The sequence below is a fragment of the Rhipicephalus sanguineus genome, chromosome 4, assembly GCF_013339695.2.
Source record: "Rhipicephalus sanguineus isolate Rsan-2018 chromosome 4, BIME_Rsan_1.4, whole genome shotgun sequence".
In the NCBI taxonomy this organism is placed as follows: Eukaryota; Metazoa; Arthropoda; class Arachnida; order Ixodida; family Ixodidae; genus Rhipicephalus; species Rhipicephalus sanguineus.
The window spans coordinates 67,712,424-67,727,444 of NC_051179.1; the positions used below are offsets into that span (position 1 = coordinate 67,712,424).

General features: G+C 46.7%; 1 protein-coding gene across 1 annotated transcript; it reads right to left on the reverse strand.

The window, feature by feature from the left end:
• Positions 1–8,292: 8,292 nt before the first annotated feature.
• LOC125758235 (piggyBac transposable element-derived protein 2-like) lies at positions 8,293–10,405 on the reverse strand. Its single transcript, XM_049415220.1, has 3 exons — positions 10,366–10,405; positions 9,950–10,151; positions 8,293–9,341 (listed from the first exon to the last, which is right to left on the reverse strand). The coding sequence occupies exons 1-3, from the start codon at positions 10,403–10,405 to the stop codon at positions 8,327–8,329; spliced, it is 1,257 nt and encodes a 418-aa protein (XP_049271177.1). The 3' UTR covers positions 8,293–8,326.
• Between the last annotated feature and the right edge of the window lie 4,616 nt (positions 10,406–15,021).

Consider the following 15,021-nt stretch of genomic DNA (forward strand, 5'->3'; position numbering starts at 1 on the left):
CTCACGTTGCTTGAAGCTTGTGTTTGAGGGCGACAGCCTTCCGTCACACGTCAAAGTTGGCCACGTTCGCCACCAAGTCCGTCCATACATACCGAAGCCCCTTCAATGCTACAAATGTTACAAGATAGGACATGTAAAAGGTGTCTGTACCAACAATGTTGTGTGCCCGCGGTGTGCTGAATCCCATTCAGAAGACGTCTGCCAGGCAACTGTGTTAAAGTGCCCCAACTGCCATGGTGCTCACTAAGCGCCATCTAAGGATTGCCCACGAGTGCGGAACGAGCGTGCGGTACTCAAACGTATGGTGCGCGACAATTCAACACACAGAGAGGCTGCTGCTACTGTCAGGCGACGACGGCATCGTCACAGATCACGAAACGTCGCATCTGCCGATAGAGACTCGCCATCTACCGTCAAAGCAACTGGCCACCGATCGCCAAACTTTGCAAAGACGGATATAACGAAAACAAAGGCGGGGTCAACACTCGCACCTGGTGAAGAGTGGCCCTCACTTTCACGAGCGCAACCTGATTCAGAGTCACATCGGATCCCGCCACCCTCGATGTCTTCACGAGCCAATGATGCAAAGACGACTGAAGATCGACAAGTCATAGTCATGTTGCAGTCACTTATGAGCGCAATGCGCCTTCTTTTGAGCAACATTAAGACTCCGTCTGCGCAGAGCGCGCTGCAGGTGCTGGACACTTTGAGTCCGGTGCTTGCAGCTCTAGGGTAAAACCATGGCCCGCGAGATGCTATCGTTCCGTGCGGAGGTCAAGAATTCATCCGTCTTTCAGTGGAACGCAAGAGGGCTTAAGCCTCGCATGTCCGACTTTAGACAGTATGTATTCACCAACAAGTTCCCCATCGTTGTGATTTGCGAGCCCAACCTGTCAGCTCCTATAAGACTATCCGGATATGAATGCTTTATGTCCTCCACCCACGGAGAGTGCAGCAAGGTTATTATGTTTATACGCCGCGATTTGACTTACGTTCATCACCCAGTACCACCTGACGAAGAAAACCAATACGTTTGTCTAACAGTGAAGAACAAGATCACGTTCACAATTCTTGGAACCTACATATCTCCATCAGCTCGTCTAGATTACGAGCGCTTATGCGGAATTTTGAGATCGACTCCCCAGCCGTGGGTGATAACTGGCGACTTCAATGCCCACCATTACTTATGGGGAAGCACCAAGGTGAACACTAGAGGGAGACAATTGGTGTCCCTTGCCTCTGAATACGAACTTTGCCTCTCGAATGATGGAAGTCCTACTTATCTGCGTGGACCAGCGTACAGTAGTTGCCTGGACCTTACTTTCGTTTCACGTTCGTTCGCCAGAAGAGTTCACTGGTTTTCGGATTTGGAAACGCGGGGTAGCGACCACATCCCAACATATCTGAAGATTGAAGGTCTGACTAGCTCCAAGTGCTCCAGAGCCATCACGTGCACCGACTGGCCAAATTACAAGTCAATCTTGGAGGACTGTTGTGACGGCTCACCCTTCAACCTAGTGGACGCAATGAAGAGTGCACTACAGACTACCACGCGCTCGCTTTCGATGACTTCAGCGCGCACCGATTTTGACATTGAACTCGAGAAGCTTCGAGCAATTCGCCGCCGTGCGGAACGAAGATATAGACGCACAAAGTCAAAATATGATTTGAGATTGGCTAGACGCACACAAAAGAAGATACAGCGTCACATGAACAAGCTGGATTCGCGCCGATGGGTATCTTTTTGTGAGTCTCTGGATCCACGAAAGCCTTTGTCGCTTATATGGCGAACTGTTCGTGGTCTGCATACAACCCTTGGTCAGCGCCACCCGTTTAAATCTGTGGCACTACATCTACAGTGTACGGAGTTGGACGTCGCAGAATCTTTCTGTAGAAGGATTGCCGGCGAGGCAAATCCCGCAGAAACGGGGATGGGAATGCCCGACTGCCCACTAGCTGCACGTGATCCCCGCATGGAGTGTCCGTTTTCTATGAAGAACTAAACGCTGCGCTGGCTTTGTGCAGGCGTTCTTCAGCGCCGGGACCTGACGGCATAACCTACCGTGCTCTTTGTCACCTAGGGCCTCAAGCTCGGAAGGTACTATTGCTGCTATACAACGACTCCTGGCAGACTGGTATGGTTCCACAGGAATGGAAATCAAGTCGTCTGATTCCACTCCTCAAAGCTGGCAAGTCGCCTTTGGACATTACCTCGTACCGCCCGATTGCGCTAGCTAGTTGTGTGGGAAAGGTAATGGAAAGGATGATCCTGACGCGACTAGAATGGTACTTAGAATACTACGATATCTACCCAGATGCCATGGCCGGGTTTAGACGCGGTCGCTCGTCAATAGACAATGTGGTTGACTTGGTGACATACGTCCAACACCAGAAGGCCTGCAAACGATTATCTGCTGCTTTGTTTCTCGACGTTAAAGGGGCTTACGACAATGTCACCCACGAAGCCATCCTAAGCGCGTTAGAAGCGGTAGGACTTGGTGGCAAGATCTATATGTGGGTGCACAGCTACTTGCAAAAGCGATCATTTCACGTGCAGACAGAGAATGGACCGACACCCGATTATTATGGCAGCCGTGGTGTCCCTCAAGGAGGAGTGCTAAGCCCGACCTTGTTCAACCTGACGCTCATTAAACTAGTCGACAACCAGCCAAGCAGCGTACGACTTTCCATTTATGCTGACGACATCTGTATATGGTCGTCAGCTGTGACGCGGCTTCAACTTCGCGCTCGACTTCAGAAGGCAGCTACAGTGACATCTCGCTACCTGCGTAATCAAGGACTCGAAATCGCAAGTGAAAAGTGTGCAGTCGTGGCATTCACCAGAAAGCCAATGTCCGCTTACGGCATATCAGTTAACGGCCAATGTGTGTCATCCAGCAGGAGTCACAGATTCTTGGGAGTCATAATCGACAGAGACCTGTCTTGGACTCCTCACGTAAACTATGTGAAAAAGCGGCTGAACGCTATCTGTCACCTGTTCAGGTTCCTCGCAGGAAAAACTTGGGGAGTATCCATACACTCTATGTTGCAGCCGTACCGGGTATTATTTATCGTGTTCCTGCGATACAGCCTACCTGCAATAGCCAATACCTGCAAAACTAACCTTCGTACGATACAAGGCATTCAAGCTCAGGCTCTTAGGATATGCCTAGGTTTACCACGCTGCACTTCAACGGCTGAAACCATTGCAATTGCTCAGGACTACTCGATCACGACGCACATCACCGTTGAGACCATGCGCACTTACCTCAGGCAATATGCCAGGAATCCTTCCCATCACCTGGCAAGCCTCGCTGCGGAAAGGCCCCGTACGACATTTAGCGCAACTGTCTACGCCCATCGCGCATCGTTCACATCAGGGTATGCGCCCGCGGAGAAGCCGGTGTTTCCTCCGTGGTGCATGTACCTTCCACAAGTACGCCTAACAATTCCAGGGCTGCAGAAGAAATCAGCGTTATCCACCCCAGCACTAAAACAATTGAGCCTACTTTTCTTGCACGAAACCTACAGTAACCACGTACACATCTACACCGATGGGTCGACCACGGCATCCAGTTCCGGCGGTGCGGTGGTGATACCAGCACGAGAAATAACCTTACGACTCAAAATATCCCATGTAACTACATCTACGGCGGCAGAACTTACGGCTCTGCGTTGTGCCCTAGAGTACATCGATTCGGAGAAACCGAGCAGATGGGCTGTTTTCTCCGACTCGAAACCGGCGTTACAGTGCCTGCGGTCACCTCTCCGACGCGGATGCCATGAACAGCTTACGTACGAAACTCTCAAGATTCATCACCGCGTCAAAGAAAAAGGCCACGAGGTTGACTTTCAGTGGCTACCTGGTCATTGCGGGATCAGTGGCAATGTTTCCGCAGACAATGCTGCTCGCACATCCCATCAAGAAGAGACAACCGTTCCGATTCCTCTTTCCAGGACAGACGCTGCGAGGCAGCTTCGTCACCTGGCACGTAGTCTCTGTTTGGCGGAATGGAACATGCCAAGTATACGACGTACGAGACTCCACCAAATAAACCCTACGCTGGAACTCCGACCTCCATCCGGACTTCGTCGACGTGAAGCTTCACTTCTTTGTCGGCTTTGGTTGGGAGTCGCCTTCACGAAGGCATACACAACATTAATTGGAATCACCGATAGTGCGGCATGCGAGGTCTGCAGTACTGAGGAAGACATTGATCATCTGCTATGCCGCTGCCCTCGATTTGCCTCCGAAAGACGAACTCTTTCTAATGCGATGCGACGATTGGACGATCGGCCGCTCTCCGTGCAGATGCTTCTGGAGCACCATCCCCATCGCTCGTCGGCCCACAAGGCAGTTAAAGCACTTTTGTGCTTTTTAAGGACTACGGGCCTGTGTGAACGCTTGTGAGCGCTTGTGACTATTTTTACAGTGCCACCGCCACATACGCGTCAGTGCATTTATTGATCATTTCCTTTTTTTTCCCTCCCCCCTCTCTCTCTGTCTCTCCCATCTTTCTACTCCCCTTCCCTTTCCCCCGGCGTAGGGTAGCCAACCGGACTGCTGTCTGGTTAACCTCCCTGCCTTCTCCTTTTCGTATTCCTTCCGTGTGTGTGTGTGTGTGTGTGTGTGTGTGTGTGTGTGTGTGTGTGTGTGTGTGTGTGTGTGTGTGTGTGTGTGTGTGTGTGTGTGTGTGTGTGTGTGTGTGTGTGTGTGTGTGTGTGTGTGTGTGTGTGTGTGTGTGGCGCTACGACAGTTCTACCAAGCGTTAGATTGCTGTACATATAGGTCAAATAAAGAAACCAGCGTTTGAAATTAGACGCGAACCAGCTTCTAAACTGAGTAAACTTATTAGTCGAAAGGGCAACGAGAAACACGCATTGCTACTTTCCATTCCACCCTGTCTAGCGCCGGTGCGAGTTGGCCGATGATCCTGCTAAAATTATATATATATAAGGCATGTATTGGGTTAAACTAAAGGGTTGCATTTTAAGCGTGTTAGAAGTATCTAAAAGTTGAAACGTATATCATAATTTATTATTGCAGCCATATAACTAGCAGCAATTAGTATAAGCAGCAATGACGCAGCTGGGTTCGTTGCGCGAGCGAATTGGTTAAGCTGAGGGTTTTATATTGTGCACATTACATTGTAGCTAGAGCGGGCATTAACGTATGTCATAGGTTAAAATTGGAGACATCTAATTAGTAATAATTGTTACAAACAGCGAGTTCACAGCTAGAGTCGATGCGGCACCTAGCAGAGCAGGTCTCAGCCACGAGCTCCTTTCTACGTGCCTTCTGCAGCACGCGAAACGCCAAATGCACCTAAGACTTACGCCACGGCACACGAACGCCAACAACGCATATAAATGGGTTGGATTTGGGTATGTTAAGGGTTGTGTATGACAGGGTGGATGTTGACGTGCGTCATAAATTAAAATACGCTAAAGGACCGTTTAGGCGGCACATCCTCCTCGCCGCACACTCTCTCCCATTGCTCCCTCCCGTTACGCCTGCTGTGCGCCGGGTTACAGAGACTTCGCCTCACGCAAGTCACACGACAGACCTCGCATATGGTGCGCTTGCTCAGACGCTCGCCACGTGTCGCTCGCCTCGCCGTTCCTCCTCCCCACCGCTATATAAGAGCGCGCACCTGCTTACGCCGCTTCTGGGTGTGCCGTGGTAGATTGAGCTAGAAGTGTTCGCTGGAGTCCTACACTTGACGCCGCCGATATCTCCTACGGCGCAAGCATTGCTCACAGACGCTAGATTGAACTCGGCGGTCGTAGTGCCTGATGCGAAGCAGTCTAAGCACCCTTCGTTACTTTGGGTGGCCTCTCCCCTCTAGCACTGCTGCTCACTAGGTGTCGCGACTCTCGAAATCAATGTAGCGTCTCTGACCAAGGGTAACATTGGGAACCATTATCACGAGCGTCTGGCAGGTGATCAGAAATGCTTCTACATAAATGTTCCTACGTGCGCTCTTAACAAGACTAAATTGCTTAAACTGTGGCAAACAAACTTGTTACACTGATGTTGTAAAATTAAGCAGGTGATGGCGCAGCAGTGCCCCTTCATAAAGTGCCCGTGACACAAAATGTCTCCTAGAGACCATAATTTCGGCGGGTAAATAACAAAAACGAAACATGAGTGGAGGCCGTCGACTTTCGTATCTCACGCTTGACAACAAGCCCTCGCTCGATATCTGGTCTAGCCTCACCTAGTCGTGGTCTAGCCTCCCTTAGTCTCCAAATGTTTATTCAGAAATGTTTAGGTTGCCTTGTATATAAACATATGGCCTGCGCATGGTGGACATTAACACAAAGGCGATGCCTCTAAAGTTTCTTGTCGGTATTTTTTGTTTACATCACACATATTTCACTTGTGCCCCTAGGCTTCGTGTCGCTGTGTTGTTATACGTTTGTTGCGGCTTACCCTTTAGTATCTGCTCTTAGTCATTTTTATTTCTCCTTGTCATCATTCTTTTTTAATTTTGCAGCTTAGCCCGAAGGGGACAGCATTCACATGACCGCAGTGTCTAGTGCAGCAGTTCAACTATATAAACTCTCTGGACGATATCTTAACTGCGCGGGACTGCTAATTCTGATATCAAGGTTAATACATGCAAAGAAACAGCTGTTGAATAAGACTAACAGCGCTCTAGCAGCTACAGGGTGCCCGACAATGCTGGCATGTGAAGCGCCGACAATAGCGTTACAGCTGTCGCACGCGCATCCTCTACCTCATCGGCATTAATTAGCGCTCGCTTAAATTTGTCTTGATTTGTCACTTTGTCTTGACATTTACTTTCCGTTCAAATGTTACTGAAGCATTTATACATTTTAACAGGAGTGCAAGTGTGCCTATAGGGTGCGAGCACAACGCTCACTGCACCAACAGAAGCGAAATGGTGCAATCGTTACACCCCCATCGATTTCAATTTGGCGGAACGATTGGCTCTTGAGTCATATTTGCTTGTGTGGTAAACAATCGCTAATAATGTGTAACCTGCCATCTGGACTATGTGATACCTGCAAAACTGGAGGGGCAACAAGCCACTTAGGTTGTCGCAGATCTCTTTAACTCATGATTACTATACTTTGATTAAAACCTACTATTAATGCTCCCTATGCGTTGTTTGGCTTCATTATATGTTTGCTTCATATGGCAGTGCACAGAGGCGGTCATATATGGGTAACCAACTCAGTTGTGACCGGTGAGTTGAGTGCGAGATTGGGACAAGGCACGCTAGGCAACAGTGTATTGTCAGCAATAACACCGACTACGCGTAAAATACTATAGAGTACGGTACATTGGTCTAGTTCACAGCAATGGATCGATTACAAATACTAATTGCATTGTTATAGCAAATGAGTAAGTAAAAGCGGCCCTAAGAAAGTCAGTACAAGAAAACGAGAAGTGAAGTAGACTTCATGCTCTTGGCCGACCGTACCAATGCGTGGAACTATGAAGTGTGTTATGAGCAAAGGCTGCCATTACGAGATTTAGTAAGGATTGCCCTCAATAACAAGAGCGAGCTTCGGAAGAAGCTGCCACTTCAGGAAAATAGCAGATCTTGCAGAAAACCAAGTGAAATTCTGGATGCTTCTTGAAAACAAAGCTAATGCTTGGAACTAGTAAAGAGAAGGTAACGTAGACATGGCATAAGAATGTTTAACTAGAAATCTTAGGCAGCGCAATTAAATCTGACGTATGATGCCAATCTGCAAACAAGTGCTACCGAGTCTCCCATATAATAAATGGCTTCATACAGCAGCAATAGTGCGTTATATAACAGATGACGTAGAATATCTTGAACCGTCAAACAGACTTGAATGACATCAAGAAGAACAGTGTAGGCCACGTAGAAACTACAGCTCTCTGAAGATTACGGCAATAGTCACAACGAAAGGTTTATAGCGAAGCTTGACGCATCATGAAAATGAATGTACGCAAATAGCACATACAAATGGTGCCATCAGCAGCAATATAAGTTGCAATGTAATGAAAGACAGCAGAATAATTATATGCGGTAGTGCACAGTGAAAGAATATTTCCCAATGGATCGTATTCATATCCTTCACATCGACGCCGACACCAGAATTTCTGCGCAACGACCTCTTTAACGCTATCGCATTAAAAGCTAAGCCTGTTTGTGGTGCATGTTAACCTCTTCAGACCTGATGAAAAATCTAGACAAGGTAAACTCTTATGAACTCTTTATTGCAACCATTTGAAAGCCCCGAAACACTTTTCGGTAGATTAAAAAACGAAAACTGTAATTTCAGACGAGAAATTAGCTGTACCCATTTGGGTACAACAGGCCTAACATGAGTGAAAGCCAAGAAAGCAGTTTCTGTTGAGAAGGCAAAGAAACAGGTCACATTTAGTGCACCTAACGCGTGTTTTTCCGCTGCAACCTTGATTGCGGCATCTCATCTGAGACTTTAAGGGCACATGCGCTGGAAAATGCCCGTACTTGTCCAATCGGACCTCACTTGGCGGCATGGAAGTCACCTTGGTACGTTTAGGGAGTGCAGCAGTCTCGCCAATTTCAAGATCCTGGTCTACTTCGTTTACGGCTTCTTGCATTTCGTCGACGTGGGCGCGAATTAGCGTTTCCGCAACTCGGTTCTTAAACTTGAATTGATCGTGAATATCTTTTGCTGCAACGTCCATGAGTTTGCAGTGATTCCTGTATTCAATCCAGGCATTTGCGACCGCTAGGTCTAGAAAGTGGGCAAATACCCTAATGGTCCACTTCTTCGTACGTATTTTTGTCCTGTAATAGGACACGTATCTGTCCGCAAGATCAACACCGCCCATGTTTTTGTTGTATATTTTGATGCAGCGCGGCTGCGGCACATCTACTTTCTTCATCTCTTCCTTCGACCATCTTCTGCAAGTGCCTTCTGGAGTGATGCCGCAGGCAGTCGAAAGAATCATGACTGATTTTCGATCCTTCCACTTCGTGAGACACATTTCTCCATCACTGCGGACAACGCAGCATGATTCGCCTCGTTTCATGTTCTTTTCGTTTGAAAGCTTTGATGCCGCACCTCCAGTTCTGTTTGCCATAATTGTACCGGTAAGATGTGCATTCCTTCGGAGAAGGTATTCGGCGAGCTTCAAACCTGTAAAAAAATGGTCTGTGAACACATGAACTGGTTGTTCTTCCGGCACTGTATGCAGAAGACGCTTCACTATTGCCCCGCCAAGACCAAGTTCTTTCGTATCGGCTTCAGGAACAGTTCCTTTACCTGTGTAGATGACGAAATCTAACACAAGTCCACCAGAACTCGACAAAACAAAGTTCTTAAGGCCGACGGGACTTGGTTTACTGGGTACGTATTGTCGGGCAGGACAACGTCCGCTGAATGGACTCATTTGTTCGTCGACAGATACTGCTTTTGGACGCGGTAGCTCGAGGCATGCTTTTCGAAATGACTCGATGATGGGTTCCGCTCTGAACAACTTGTTTTCAGTTTGTGCATCGGTTGTTTGGCTGAGGTCCACGAAGTGCAGCATACCACGTAACTCGAAGAATCGGTCGCGTGTCATGTTTTCTGTGACAAGAGGCACAGCCGATATGCGGGACCAGTAGAGTCTTGCTCTTGGGAGTCCGAGAAGGCCCATTAGCATGTGTATTCCGGCAAGTCTTTTTCATTTCTGCCGGTGACGTTCGCACTGACCTGTGGTCACGCATCTGAACAGAATAGAGATTTGTTTGTTCTGCGCAGAGCTTCCAAAAGGGTTGCGGAAAAATACTTCGCAAAGTAGGCAAACGGAGACATAGGAAACCTTGAGTGGACTTGGCACGGCGCGGAGTCCGAAGTGCACCTGAGAGGGAAGCTGCAATAAAAAGTACCAGTCACAAGGTAAACTCAATAGGCTGCAGTCAAATAATGCTGTTATCTTCAAAACAAACAACTGAAACGGAGCACGCACTCTGTCGCTTTCCAAATGGGGCCACGACCTTGAACTTTGTGGCTAGCTGGCGTGTCATCTTCAACTTCATCATCATCGTCACTGCTGCTACCTGAGCATTCACTGCTGCTGCGTGGCTCATCCAGAATGTCGTCATCATCAGACAAGTCAATGTCGCTCTGTAAGAGTAGCTCTTGAATCTCCTCATCGCTGAGTAACTTGCCTGTAACAATCAACAGAATCAAATTTATTTTCAACGTAACGACCTGAAGTACCCAATTGGGTACAGTTGCAAATAAGTTGCGCTATCTCTAAGGCAAGACGTAGGAACAGGCCGAAACTTTCCATGTTCCTTCTCTAATATATCCTGAACGTTAATATACAATATTTAAGAACACATATGTAGTATTTATTGAATGAAAAAAAGTTAAACTCACCTGGTCGCTTGCGCGCGCTTTCTTTCCGTGACGCCGCCATACTCGTCTGTACTGCGAGAGCATACATGAACCTGCGACGACATCTCGTGGGGATTTTGTTAACTGATGCTTCCGCGTCCAGAAGAACCCACTTTCGCCTAGCGGTCTTCGACTACATGAGCATAGCGCGCGTTTTTCAAATGTACCCATTTGGGTACTCACGGACTGAAGAGGTTAATGCAGATTTCATGTTAATGTTATGAAAGCTCCCCAGCTGGATACCCTGGGAATTACAACTTTTGCCTTTTTCTTTTCTTCTTTTCAGCATTATGTGCATCGGGGAATCAGCCACTTTAGATAAGGCCAACGAAAACGGTGATATATTAGTATGCCACGATAGCGTGAGTTTCTGCGTGGGCGACAATCTTTTCGCATTTACATGTGCACCATGCCGTAAAACCACAATTCACTAATTTACTGAACGCTTTGCAGAGTAGGACGACATTTCTAGTTTACTGTCTCTAACTCCTAGTGTTGTAACAAAATATTGTCATATTTAACAAATGCGGCCTCAGATGAGAACTTTTCTTTTCTGCCCTACTGTTTGCCAAAGAGTAGCCTAAACATGCCGAGATATTTTCCCAGTTCTCCTTGCAGTGCGCATGATGCAGCATTACATTCACGCGTGCTTAGCTATTATTAGCATTGATGTATTCGTGTTAATACAAGAAAAACAGACGAACGCTTCCGTGCATTTCTATATCCACAACAAATTTAGGTGGTTCATGTACGGCCCAGCTATGAACTAACAATCGTGCAAGTTATACGATCACACACGAGATGACTATAATAATGAGGATAACAATTAAACTGAAAAGTTTATTATGTGGGAATATAAAATCTCAAAAGTCATGCAATTTTGATATAGCATTTGATGCGTGGCACACTACGACAACGTCGACGCAGTAAACCAGGATGCAATATGGCCAGGCAACCAAGTGGAGGTGTAATCTTGTCACGAGGTTTCTCATTCGGAGCGTTTCTAGATTGCATAGTCGGGTAGACCGAAAAATTGCATGCTAACTTAACATATAAGAATATTAAATGCTAAAGACAGTCTTTAATTGGCAGCTCGCGTCACAAAAAGAAGTTTTTCGAGAGTGTGATGGACTCCATGTTCTGCACACAACATACTCTCCACACTACATGACATGACATGTTGTAATCTAATGCATCCTATATGAAATAGTAAAGTCTTGAATATATAAGGAGTCGTTTCATTGATCTGAATCTGCTTCTGAAGAACAAAGTTTAAATTACGGAGTGTAGCCTCTTACTGTAAAAACGCCGCAATGGGCGAGCACTACAGAAGAGCCGATCGGCATCTCAATGCGGGACCGCGTACCGCTGGCGGCAATTGTCATTTCAACGATCCTTCAAGACTACTCATTTTACGATCCTTCATTTTAAGCTATGCCATACGGACGAAAGCGTGCAAGTGATCACTCCACTCGCAAAGATAGCTAGAATATGTGCCGACTTTAGAAGTTCGGCCAGTTCGTATATATGTCGTCTTGAATCTCTATAGAGCATTAGTGTGCCAATAAACGAGCGATAGTACTTCAGGCCGAACCTTTCAGACCTAGTTTCATTGGCAGTGATACCCAAAAATATTTATTGTCTGTCTTTTTTCAGTGTGGCAAGTTCAACAATTACACGTGTGCCGGTGGTTGCACTTGTGGTTATATCGCTGGAAATGAAAATGGCACCTGCTATGATTTCAGTGCTTTGGATTATGAGTACACTGACTATGTTGCGCCGACACCAACGGCATAGGTTTATTGAGCATCTCAATGCGCTCCAACGCATAGGTAACAATAAATAAAGCTTTGAGATCTCAAAATATACGACTGTCAGTGTGGTTGCTTCTTATGCATCTGTTTTCTACAACACGCCTTACCGGCTTTACCTTAATAAAATGCTTTGGTGGGCGCTTTATTTCATAGCCTCGAGTAGATTTCAGCGCAAAAAGACTGGGCACAACAAGACAAGACTACTACACGAGCGCACTTGCAGTCGTCTTTCTTGTCTTCTTGTGTGCTGTCTTTTCGCGCTCAAATCTATACGTTGTCGTCGTCGTGCTTATAGTCCTTGGGAGGTGTTGGAACATGGCGTGCCGGCCCTCAGTGTTGTATGTCCAGTTAGGCTTTCAGTAAATGCAGTGAGCCAGAAGTGGTGGGTTGCACCGTAGAAAGGCCTGCGTTGTGCCATCGCATGTTTGACAGGCTGCAAAGTACCATCGCAAAAGGGGTCATTCTGTGTGCCATAAAAGCACGCATCTTACATTTGATTTTTCAAATAGAGCCGTATAGCTCGATAAAACAATTCACTAGTTCACTCACTGAGCTTTAGTGAGACTCAGTCGAACCTTTGAAGCGGCGTACTCATTTGGGCGGGGTTTTTTGTGATTACACGTAGGAAAGAGCATTATAACATTCAACGAAGCGAAACAGGGAGAGAGAGAATTTTTTTAATGAAAACCTGGAGATGTTAGCCAGGCTATTCACCTGACATGCTACTCCAGGTGCTGGGCGATGATTATGATATATACACTGATAACCACATAACACATACAGCCACACATACACACATTGACTTCTACGCGGGCCTCGTGTTCAGAACGGGACTTCAAAAGCACTCGTGTTTAGAACTGCGACATATTTTGGGCCCATGGCGAAGCAGCACCTGGGCGTTACGCGCCACGACAGCGCTACCTGCTTTCTTGCGGGAAGCGAACGAACACATTGAGTTGTCAACGGCGTGCTCTGTGTTATTTCGTTTCCTCCCACCTTATCACGTTTTTTCTTGCATAGAACCCTTGAACTCGAGTAGGAATGAACCGGGCTCACTATAAAAGCTGCGAGATGGAGTCCTAGTGAGTCTTACATCAGAGAACTTTGAATCTAAGTAAGTAGCACAAAGTGTCAACGTCGTTAGTCGGAATTCCAGTGAGCCCTAAGCGAGAAATCATGTGTGTGTCCGAGAGCCTCCGCGAGTTTTGTCCATTTTAAAAAACTATTCATGTATCTGCCTGGCAGAGTATTGCAACGGAGCGATATTGGCCTCACGCCTACCAGTTTCTTCAATGTTGACGCAAGACGCTGGCATCCGTCCCAGAGAACATTTCATGTCTTACATGTGTAAATGCTCCGAGGACATTTCGCAGTTAATTTTATATCCAACCTTGGCATGCATCTTTTTCGATGTTGTCTATCTATAGTGGTTTTCTTGGCCTATATATTTGGACATGTGCTTTTCAACAGCTTGGGCGACTGGGTAACAGTGCGAATAAATAACTTGCTGGCATAGTACACAATGTGAGTGACTCTGTGCAACTCATCTGACAAAACTCACAGAGTTCTTTATGCATTCACCTAAGACGACTCGGAGGCGAAAGCCATTTTTTACTTCTCACTCTATATATTGATTCTGCCCCACCTCCCTCCGAAAGCTGTCGGCGCCAAACGTTGTTTTGCACTGCCTCCAGGATCGGAGGCACCCCAGCTTGTTTTCCACTGCCTCCGTGATCGGCCCACATTTGACCTAGCTATTATGTCATGTGATGACGTCATCATGTGACGTAACGTGACGACAGAGCGACGTCATGATGACGTCACAATGACGTCACAAATTTTGGTGATCTGCGACGTCGTGATGACGTCATATGCTGACGTCTTCACGTGATGTATTTTTGTATCACTCGTGCTGTGCCCGATGCCGCGGGAGGCCGAAGGTCTATTTTCGCATTTGATGCGGCATCTAAGGCTTTCGCTTAAAACAGGCAGGTTAAAGAATGGGCATGTAGAGGCCTGCGTGTACTAACAGAACCCTGTATTGGTCAACCCCTATAGCCTTTTCACCTTCTTTTCGCTTGATCAATCCGCAAGATGGCTTGGCCACTGTAAGACAAAAATTACTAAGTCGTAAGTGCACAAGCTTTTCGGTTTTTATGGACAGAAGACTGCCAGGACTCGCTAGCATGATTGATGATACATCTAATTGGTTTCGTTAGAATTTTAGAAACACCCCACTGGCTGTTTGCCGGTATTATCTGTTCAGTAAAGTTAAAGTGGAAGATGAGGGGTGTGCAGAGGGGAGGCCTAAAAAAGGAAAATGGATAGTAAATCACAATCTATGTAAAGTCTTTACGTGATACTGCCGCGCTCACTGAATGAACGTTCCCTTTTTATGATTATATTCATATACTTTTTCTTGTGACTCATAATGGAAAGCTGCTAGGCATACAATTTTTTCGCACAATTTAAACTTACAGTGCGTTCAATCAGACCTAAATATGGTCACAATTAGCTCAAGAAAAATTAAAGACGGTCGACTTTTCGTTTGATAATGTTCATGTGCAATAAACGATTTGTTGATGCCACCTACCAAACAAACGGCTTCGATGGTCAAGTTTAAAGCAGATATGGCACAAATACATAAAAGGGCCATGTTTCTATCCGTGCGATCGAGGACGCGTTCGTAGTGACGTATCTTGGTGAGAGCCCACGGAGAATAATCCAGAGAGCGGTGTGTACGGTCGCGTACCGGTAATCCGCCATCTTGTGGGCCACAAGGGCGCAGTAATTTTCGTCTAAAATGCTGCCATACCGCTCGCTG

Excerpts from the sequence above, each read along its gene's own strand:
- LOC125758235 (XM_049415220.1), bottom strand. The coding sequence starts at position 10,405 with ATGGCGGCGTCACGGAAAGAAAGCGCGCGCAAGCGACCAG. Across the intron at positions 10,152-10,365 it reads AAGCGCGCGCAAGCGACCAG|GCAAGTTACTCAGCGATGAG; the intron begins GTGAGTTTAACT and ends TGATTGTTACAG. Across the intron at positions 9,342-9,949 it reads CCCATTTGGAAAGCGACAGA|TAAACCAAGTCCCGTCGGCC; the intron begins GTGCGTGCTCCG and ends ATACGTACCCAG.